Source organism: Diprion similis, chromosome 12 (assembly GCF_021155765.1).
Source record: "Diprion similis isolate iyDipSimi1 chromosome 12, iyDipSimi1.1, whole genome shotgun sequence".
Lineage (NCBI taxonomy): Eukaryota > Metazoa > Arthropoda > Insecta > Hymenoptera > Diprionidae > Diprion > Diprion similis.
This window is the reverse complement of record NC_060116.1, coordinates 6,231,133-6,241,333: the sequence shown is the minus strand read 5'-3', so window position 1 is coordinate 6,241,333 and position 10,201 is coordinate 6,231,133. Positions and strand designations below refer to the sequence as shown.

General features: G+C 37.5%; 1 protein-coding gene across 1 annotated transcript; it reads left to right on the top strand.

Moving 5' to 3' along the window:
• The first annotated feature begins 6,064 nt into the window (after window positions 1-6,064).
• Window positions 6,065-9,308, top strand: LOC124413351 (D-aspartate oxidase). The gene is made up of 7 exons (XM_046893878.1): window positions 6,065-6,326; window positions 6,535-6,747; window positions 6,864-7,089; window positions 7,222-7,289; window positions 7,420-7,537; window positions 7,648-7,749; window positions 8,328-9,308. Exons 1-7 carry the CDS (start codon window positions 6,142-6,144, stop codon window positions 8,442-8,444), a joined length of 1,029 nt encoding a protein of 342 aa, XP_046749834.1. The 5' UTR covers window positions 6,065-6,141; the 3' UTR covers window positions 8,445-9,308.
• Window positions 9,309-10,201: the final 893 nt, after the last annotated feature.

The window sequence follows — 10,201 nt, the reverse complement described above, 5'->3', positions numbered from 1 at the left end:
AAATCGTTGCACCGCGGGCAAACACTCGACTTTGTCAGTTTCTCACGATCAGTGAGGAATGCCAAAACTCTTCACGAGTCAGCTGCATCCCTCGAAACAAAGCTGACGAAGCCCACTTTCGCAGAACACCGTTCGTGTAACGCAATAAAGATAAACGGTTGTTTATTATACACAGAGAAAGATTTCTGACACTGTGACTGAAACTCTATCCCAAACTCTTCGGCCCTCTTTCACACCCACTCGATGTGACTGTGTTTAACCGTTAATCATGCACTAGGGTTATACGCTTGTACCGAAACGTCAACGTGTTTATTTTATTCAATCGCTGACTCAATTCGGCTCTCAATAATTCAAACGGCTTGAAGAACCTTTGGCATCGGTATTTCGCCCACCCAACACGTACGACACACACGCCGTTGTCTCGGGAGAAAAACACCGTTTCCTAGAACCGACATCCGACACTGTGCAACAATTATTTTATTACAGCACCGTAGAAAACAGATCATTTTTTTGCTCCAAAATATTTATAAACATTTCGTTGATGCGTGAATTTCCATTTCCCACTCACCATGTTTCTCTTTTCTTTCAGTTCCAACGTATCGAGCTACACTTTTTATATCTGCACTTAAAAATAATGTGTAACTGATTGAGTCGAAATAATTCAAATGCAAGCTCGGTTAAAAGTTTCAATGTAAATTAACATTGAATATGATAGAAAGAATAAATCATGAACGTTTGGGAAAATACAGTTTATAGAGATCTTACATAAGTAGGACAAATTTTAATTATAAATTTATTTATTGCAAAGATATTTTGATTTGGCGGTTCGGAAATCGCTCTTCTTCAAAATCACTTCGTACCGGCAAAATAAATACCTCCGATTCAGCGACACTGGGTAGGAAATTTATAACAAGAAATTTGATCGGTATTCAATACAGGCAGCAGTTCTACACGATAAAGCTCTACGCACACCAGATCCACGCGCCTGAAATCACCGCGAATTATTGGCCAAACAGATTGGCACTTTGATGTCTTCGTGAGTTGCGATTGGTGAGCAGGTCCCCCTCTTGACACACGCCACGGTGACGATTGGCAAGTATTTTCGTACCTGAGTGACGAGAGGTCTCAAGTCACAGGCGTAGTGACTAAATAATATGGATATTCAAATGCGTTTTTAATTTAAAAATTGCATAAAATCGTCACCGTACGTACGTGTTGCACGATGCTACTGCAGTAAATAAATCGGCGAATACATGCGCGATAAAAATAACGCGATGAAGAAAAATTTCCTCAGTTTTATTCTGACGTTATAATTTTTGTAATTCACGCCGGTACGATCCGGCAGAAATAAATTCGCTTGCCACATACGCTCTTTCGATTTTGAACTGTTAATCCAGGGCTTATCGCAGAGTGCAAATTACCACGCCGACGGGGCGGCGCCTGTTTTTCCAATCCAGGTATTTAAGGAGCTTCTTACCTTTTATAATCGAAATTTTTCAACGGGATAAGAATTTTTCTATTCGCACACGCGCTTCGTGCTCAGTTTCCGTAACGCTTGCAAGCACCGCGTAAAGTGAATCTATGTCAACCTAGTCGGACATTCAGAATTTATCAAATTTATATATTGTTAGTTTTTAAGAATAATTGATACTAAAATTATGAGCAAGAACTTGGATATCGACTCGTCACTTCGAACCACTTTAAAATCGCGAAAAATCAAGAAGATTCTTTTGATTTTACTCCACTGCAGATTACTTTTTTGCAGGCAAGCTATTTTTCACGAATTCACCGAAACGTATGTATATTTTTTCGGTCAATAATCAACTTAATATTAGTGTTTCCAGCAAAAATTGGTGTCAGTACAATCTTGTAAAATCGAATATTTACCGGTATCGAATGTTTCCCGATATCAACGTAACGGAAAAAACTGATTTATAATGTCGAGCAGATTGTCTTCTGAACAAAGTAATCCATCGTGAAATAGGATCAACGGAAACTATTATATTTCTGCCCATTTTAAAACTATTTCAAATAAAACTTCGATATTGTTTTCTTACACGTCTAGAAAAATCTTCGTCCAACTTATTCGAACGTGTGAATTTTATGAATTCTCAAAATTCGCCAATCTCGTGATAAAAAAGAAAAAAGTACTGCTTCTCCACTCACCAAGCCTCTCGACCAAAAATAACTGCATCAGAATTGTGATAAGTGAAATAAATAAATTATCGTTCGTTAAGTACAGTTTTGAGGCGTCAAAAATTCATTGACATACAAATAACAATATCAAAAAATTTCAGGCTATACAACAGTAAATAACAAAAAACATATTCAGTTCTGAAACAAAAAAAAAAAACAAAACACCAAATTTCATAGAAGTGAAATTTTCGCCGTACTTACCGACACGAACTTGTGCAGGGATTGACGAAACGAAATTTTGCGAACAACTGCACGACTCTCACTCTGACGCACAAATTCCTAAAAAATATTCGCAATATCGAGGATCTCGGCGAGCAGCGCGACTGCCGATTTGATTCTGCGGAACGGATCCCGGTCCTTTGGTCCTTTTGCACGGCGACGAGGCTCGGTTTATACCAAGCAGGAGTACGAAGTTGCCTCTCGGTGCTTTATCTCATTTCCGGAGCGTATTATGTCTACCCGTGGCTGCACGAGTGTAAATAAATACCTCATATCTCGGGCTGTCATCGGGCACTTCACTCCGGCAAACTTGAACCAAGCATCCATCCCAGCTTCAGGGGCCCAGAGACGTGCCTCATATTCAGTCTTGCCGTACCCCTTCGGACGTTCGCCTCGCGAGATCCGCAGAGTTTCTGCTTTTAAATTTGAAATTTTCAATTACCCCTCAAGCGTAGTGAGGGAAATTTCATTACAGTTATAGCTGCTAAGAAATTCAAAGAAAACAGTTTATTTCATTACAACAACGGTTTTTAATATTTTTGAAATTGCGAGAAAATATATATATAGTTCGAAATTGTACCGTAATCCAAAGTACTAGATTTTCTTGTTACAGCTGCAAAATTCATTTGCATTTTTGGCTTTGGAAAGAACTGAAAATAGTTAAGCACTGTGTAATAATAATAATAAGTACAAATTTTTCTTTTTTTAAGGATTTTTTAGCTTTGTGTGTTCGACAAGATTATTCATTCATGGTTTTTATTGACAATCGCGCGGTGTTGGCTCGTGATCCACAAGAATGAAATTACATATTTAACCATGGCAGCGAGAACTTTATCAGCGCGCACGTGTGTATTCCCGCATTTTCATTGTTTGTTTCACTTCCTTGTATAATCGGAAGAAAGACTTCTACGAATCACGTTATCTCGCGCTATTGCAGGATATTGTCGGAAGTTGGGATTCTTATTTTTATCTGTAACAGTGAACAGTGATTACAATACGTCGATGCGATTTATTCACGATTTTTCTAATTCATTCCGGTCACAGAGATTATATATATATATATATATAATAGATACAATATTTGAACGCCGTTGAACTATGATATTCTTCAGTTATGATATCAAGTTTTTTGGAAAATCATAAACTCTTCTATAAGCAGTCTATACAAGTAAAGACGATTACATCAAAAGCCGAGTTTGTTATTTAAATTTTTTTCGGAAAGCTTTAAGGATCGTGCTTCATATTTTTCGGACAAATTGTTTTCGCGTTGATGATGCAAACAAAATCGCTTCAACAGTGTAGGTGAAAAGAAAGAATTTTGTTTAAAAATTACAAGAATTCAACTCGAACAAATTTTAGAGTGAAATATGGTTATAAAGTTGAATTTCCTTTTTGTCTTCAACGGCCCTTTGGGTATATGCTCGGGGCGATGAGATTATATTATTATAAATTATGTCGGTATCATATATTCCATATGTATAACGGTTATCTCCTTGAGTGACATGCCGAATCATATATAGTTAGGGGAATTCCGCGAATCATAAACTGACAAGTTACGGAATTATGGTGCTGTGAGAGTTGATTGTTCGCGCTGATCATCGTGGAGAAAGTGAGTGTTGAACTGTATCACATTGCGTGATCGGTAAGCAGAGTGTAAGACCTTTGTCAATTATATTCAGAAGTATTATGCTCCGTTTATCGGTAATGCGGTGTGACCAACAACGAAATCTACTGTGCGAAATACCATTTTCCCGAATGACAAGTTCATCCTTAAAATTCGAATCCGAGTTTCATGGATCATCGACATCGATTCTGTTTCGATTCACGCAATTCCCATATTTCAGCATAACAGCCGGTTACTTGAAGGCATTATGCTGAGAATATGCGGTCTTGTAGACTCAAACTTATCGACATGGCGCGACGACTGAACGTGAAGTAAGATTTGTTTTAATATACGTGAAAGTTTCTGTGAAATTGTTCTACGAAATTTTTATGGGTAGGTACATGTGAGCCAGGATTTTTAGAAATGGCATAACAGAAAATATCGGAGAATGACTGAATGCTAAAGCGAAATTTCGGCAAAAATTCTTACAAACTTTTCGAGACTGCAGAAGTAATCTATCGACAACTTGATAAGAAATTGTTCTGAAAATTTGCTCCAAAGAAGATTTTGTTCTGAATTTTTTCTCGAGAAACGGAGTCAAAAAACGGTTTTTCCGAGTCAAATGTTATACAAATTGGAACGTTTCGGTATAAATTAGAAATCTTCATTAAATTTATCTTGCAATGACTCAGTTCCGCTTTATTTTTTTCGAGATAAAAATATTTACCCATTTTCATTATTCGCAATACACGTTACTTGCTATCGTCAAGTTGAATTTCGAACTCCGAAGAATGTGATAAACAGTAACTAATCGTTGTTTTTCAGCAAACCATATCGCAAAATAGCCTCCGACAATTTAATAGTGAGACGAATCCTCAACTTACGTATTTTTGCCAGTCCAAAACAGAAGAGAAATAAACTGGTGGAATGGATAGCACCTATCTGGACATGATATACGCTTTGAGTTATTAATGAGAAGTTGACAGCATATTCATTATATTAATTATTCGATATTCATATACTGCGCAGATCAAAATTTGTAGAAAATTCGAGCCCTGTTTTCCGTCAATTTTCGATGTTGTTTGCGGAATTAATGAGGAGATTTGTTGGCAAATTATCTGTTCCACTTTTAAGTAACTTTTTTACTATTTCGAAGACTGTTCGCTACTCAGTCAATGGAATAGTTTTGTTTGTTTTGAGTCTCTAATTCTATATCGCCATTTGTTGACCATAATCAATATATCGGGTGCAATGTTGTGAAATTAAATACATAGCCACGGCAGTATTGTGATATCAAAAACTAATTTTTGCGAATTTGTAAAAGAAAACAGTGTTCTGAAGAAAATGAGCTGTCGTAGAATTAAATCAAACGAATCTATTGGAGTTTCAACAATTTTGAGGCGATTTGAAACGAAGCATACATTTTAGCATGTTCTATTTTTACATCTTTTGAGAGTTCTTGATAAAACAAGCTTATAAATACAAATGATCTGATAAATATTCGATCCCGGACTATCTTGTATAATAATGAGAAAAATTATAGATTTTGTGCGAAGCATCCTCTTTGAAAAATTCTATGCAGCATCCGTTGTCTGAACGAGTTCACGGGGCTATCATCGTCTCCGTGACCTATCGCAAATTGTATGTATGATGAAGGCGCTTAGATTAATTCTGACCCCTTCGATATCCCTAGTAATTTTGCGACTCATGGTTGCAAATGAGCACCGCTGGTACTGCCGGCCATCAGCTACAGTCGAACAGGCATAAACTTATTGTTAGCGCAAAAACGGCGCGCGCACTAAACGTATATCACAGAGTTCAGTGAGAGCACGGCCAGTAGTGCCAACGGTGCTCATCCAAAACCATGGGTCGTAAAATTGCTAGGGATATCGAAGGGGTCAGAATCAATCTAACGTCTGTGTCATACATGCAATTTACGATGGGTTAAAATATTATCTTTGCCACGATACGTAAAAAAATGAAAATGATAGTTTATTGGTCGTTTTGAAGTAATCTCGTAGCCTTTGTCTACAGACCTTATTAATCGAAATACCGGCTCAATCGGGAACCCGTCTTGGAATATTTCACTTGCTTGCGTGCCCTCGGTCCAGTCGAGTTCAGAAATGAATATCGCGGTTATTGGTGCAGGTGTCGTTGGAGCCTCGACTTCTCTCGCCATTCAGGAAGCATTTCCGTTCTCGCGGGTCACCGTCTTCGCCGACGCGTTTTCACCCCAGACGACCGGTGACGGAAGTGCGGGACTCTGGACTCCCTATCTCTTGGGAAACACTCCCGCCGAAGACGTCTTGTAATTAATAATTATTTCAATCACATTTATTTTCTATCTTCGATTAAAAGTATAACGATCCGAAAAAGGCACTGCCGATTCGGTGGCACTCATGCTTATCATATTATACCTTGATGTGCAGCACACGGACCGCTAATTAAAGGCAAATGGAAACAACTCAGGTATTATATTTATGTATTTGTAATTATTTGAAAGACGTGAATTTAAGGCGATGGTCTGGAGAAACTTACCACTGGATGTTGAGTATTTGGAAAAGCGAGTCGGCGGGAGACGCCGGGGTTTCTCTTATTCCGATTACCAGGGTGACCAGCGATATTCAAGGCTTTCCCGAGCAGGCTTGGACATCTACGGTTTTTGGCTCTCACAGAATGTCCATCGACGATTTAAGGAGACTGAACGAGGAGCAAACTGCTGAGTATACGTTCGTATTTTAATACGAGTACAGTATTCCCTTCGAATAGGGCCCCTCTGAATAGCGGACTTTTCATCAACCAACCTTAATTCTTGGTGTTTAAGTTTGTAATTAATATTCTACAGAGGAGGATGGCAATTCATGACTTTCACTGCAGAACCAACGCGCCTTATACCTTGGATTTTGGAAAAATTTAAATCACTAGGTGGAAATATTGTGAAAAGAAAAATTCTGCAGCTTGATGAATTAGTTGACGAAAGTTTTGACCTGTTGGTCAACTGCACCGGACTTGGAGCTCGTGATCTGATTGGAGACGCGACTATGCAACCTGTTCGAGGGCAGGTATCCAGGGTAACTAATATTGCCATCCGTAAATGGAAATGAAAAAGATTTGCTTTGCCAAAATTTATTCCTTGACGTAAGATGACATGATTATTGGATTATTTTAAAGATGGATACAAAACTAATTATTCTTTCATTCAGGTTGAGGCTTCCTGGGCGTTTCATGTATTCCTTGTTGAAGACGATTCCGGAAACTACGTAATTCCAAAGTGAGAGAGTTTCAAATAAATTTTTGCATCGCTTAACGTAAATTTTGAATAACGAAAAATTATCTGATCTTAATGGGTTCCTATACGAATGGTTTGTAAGGGTTGATTGAAACTTTCGCTGCTTCCGTAGTATTGAAAGCGTGGTTCTCGGCGGTACCCATCAGGAAAATGATTATGACTGCAGGATTCGACAGGAAGACGAAAAGTTCATTCACGAGGGATGCAATAAATTGCTCCCAGCTTTACGGGTATAATCGCTCATAACCTCTTAGTATCTAAATTGCGACGTTACTTGAGAGATATCTTAGATCAAATTCACAATCAGCCTAAACGATTCTTCGTTTTCTGCGAATTTCAGGGGTGTAAAATCATAAAGCGATGGGTCGGTCTTCGTCCTGGCAGATCTCGAGTACGATTAGAAACAGAAAGAAGAGAAGCAGAGAACGGGAAGAAATTCACGGTAAAATCCTTCCATGTTCTCGGCAAAGAAAAGGGGGTGAGGTTAAAATTCCGAATTTGAAAACCGCCAAATTCCAAATTTTTTTGGCGGAGAAACTTAAGGTTAAGAAATCAAACCTTTCCGACACATTAATGTTTCGAATGGTCGGAAATCCGACGCTCAAAATTCCGAAAATGCGAAGATAAGAAATATTTTTTAATCTGAAACATCGAAATTGCAAATGATCGAAGATTTTCAGTTCTGTGAAAATTCACCACTTTGATGTTTATCTGTTTTGGATTTTCCATATTTTTACGTTCGGATTCCTGGTCCTTGTGATTTTCGGGTTTTCTGATATTTTACACCCACTCGTTGAGTAAACAACGCTGTATTAGTATATTCCAATTTTCGGAATTTTAATCTATCGAAAATTTGTTGTTTCTTCAAAGTTTGATTTCTTTACTTCAACTTTCGCCACCAAATAATTCGAAATTATGACCTTTCGGAGCTTTACAAATTCGGAACTTCAACCCCGTCCCGTGCAAATAAAACAAAATTCCAAGCATTGCGACGGCTGATAATCTTGTAACGTTTCCCAGGTCATTCATAATTATGGACATGGTGGAAGTGGAGTTACTTTATGCCGGGGTTGCGCACTCGACGTAGTGAGAATCATGCGGGGTTTGAAGTCCGATAAGAATCTCTCCAAATTATAAAGAAAAGTTTATAATTAAACTGTTAGTCGTGCTCGAGTAGAATATCTATACCTAATACTATTTTCACTTCTTATTTAAACTTGTTTATTTAAAACCAGCATCGATCAATGTCTCGCCGATTATACTTTGCCTTGAAAATGTTAAAGATGACCTGGCAGAATGAAAAGTGAGGAAGTAGGATGATGGGTGCCATTCATAATCCCTAAGCTTTCCTTTCACTCACCATCGTAAGGTGGAAAATCGAAGTTTCAATGGTGAAATTATTTAGCGCCGGTATCAGATTCTCACGATAAACGTGATTGTTTGTTAATATATTATTACACAGAGCACGCAGAGTTTCTGGTGCAGCGGATCGCCACCCCCGGTAATAAATCTACAATTTAATTATATCTTCGTGGGTGTATCTATAAACAAAATCTATATAGTTACACAAATCGTATAAGTAACTGCACATCAATCTCGACCCTCGTCCTGCCGACATTACACAGGCATATATTTCATAGTCAAATGCGCTTTCGAATAGGTACGAGTTGGCTTTGCTTTAATACTATTTGTGTACGTATAAGCTTTCGGATGCAATGCATTTAACATTAATACCGACTGTCGTGGAGCTTCCGTGACAGTCTGCACTGTCCATAATACCCATAGCGTTATATATGTATATATGTATACCTATACATATACGTATAAGATATTATATGCATAGCCTTTTCGTGACTTACGTACTTGACGCGCAAAAAATATTCGGCCTAATTTCTTGCTGCCGCCAGTTTAATAATCGTTGCGGGTATTATTATGGAAAATTATACATTAGCTTTATTATTTAACGAAAATCCTGCGTAGCGAACTTGTTTTGATGATATTGAAAATACGCGGAATACCAAGTAAACTTTATTGCGACAAAATCATAATTAGGCACATTAATTCGTTCGTTAGCCAATCAACGGCTTTAACTATTATTTTATGCTAAACTCTATCGATTCTTGTGACAGTAAATTTTTTTTCTCTGCGTGACCATTGTTTGCGTGGGTAAAAATGCCTAGGAAAATCTCATTACTTTATAGTCTATACCCAACGATTATATTTCACAATTTTTAAGAAAACGTGAAATTTTCTCACGTTAAACGAATGGGAAATAAAAATTAAAAGAGCAGCCTGGTGATCTTGAACTAGAGAGCTGATCTTTTCGGAGGATCTTTTTTATATCAAACACAAGAGCAAAATTTTTTTTTTTTTTTTTCAAACCACCGTAACGTACATATAGATTATCTTCATCAGTTTTCTAATCTATAACTAGAAGGTTAAAGAACATAAAGTTTGAATAGTAAAGTTTGGCCATTTGTCGCGTGCCCGGCATGGATATACGTATCATGTATAAGTTACAGGTAGACATCGCGTGATTCGAGTCTACGGTATAATGTTTTTGCCGCCACGATCCCCGCCACTACTATTAGCATACCTATAAGATGGATTCAATTGTTACATTGGTTATGAAGTACAAACACAATCGAATCACTGGTTTAAATATTGCGAAAATTATAACAATATAGAATATGGCACAATTAGTAATTATTTACAATTAGTACGATTATACTTGTCAATACTATCAATTTTCTAACTATGTATAAATATGTTTAAATATATTTCGCTGTGTAAAAAACAGCCCCTGAATTTCCAATTTTCGATGCAACTATTTAATTTTTCAAATTTTTTTTTTGATGGGGGGGGGGGGGATCAAAATTCAGAATTTATACCAG

Coding starts and splice junctions, on each gene's coding strand:
- LOC124413351 (XM_046893878.1), top strand. CDS start 6,142: ATGAATATCGCGGTTATTGGTGCAGGTGTCGTTGGAGCCTCGACTTCT. Junction 6,327..6,534: donor ACTCCCGCCGAAGACGTCTT/GTAATTAATAAT, acceptor CGTGAATTTAAG/GCGATGGTCTGGAGAAACTT. Junction 7,090..7,221: donor TTCGAGGGCAGGTATCCAGG/GTAACTAATATT, acceptor TCTTTCATTCAG/GTTGAGGCTTCCTGGGCGTT.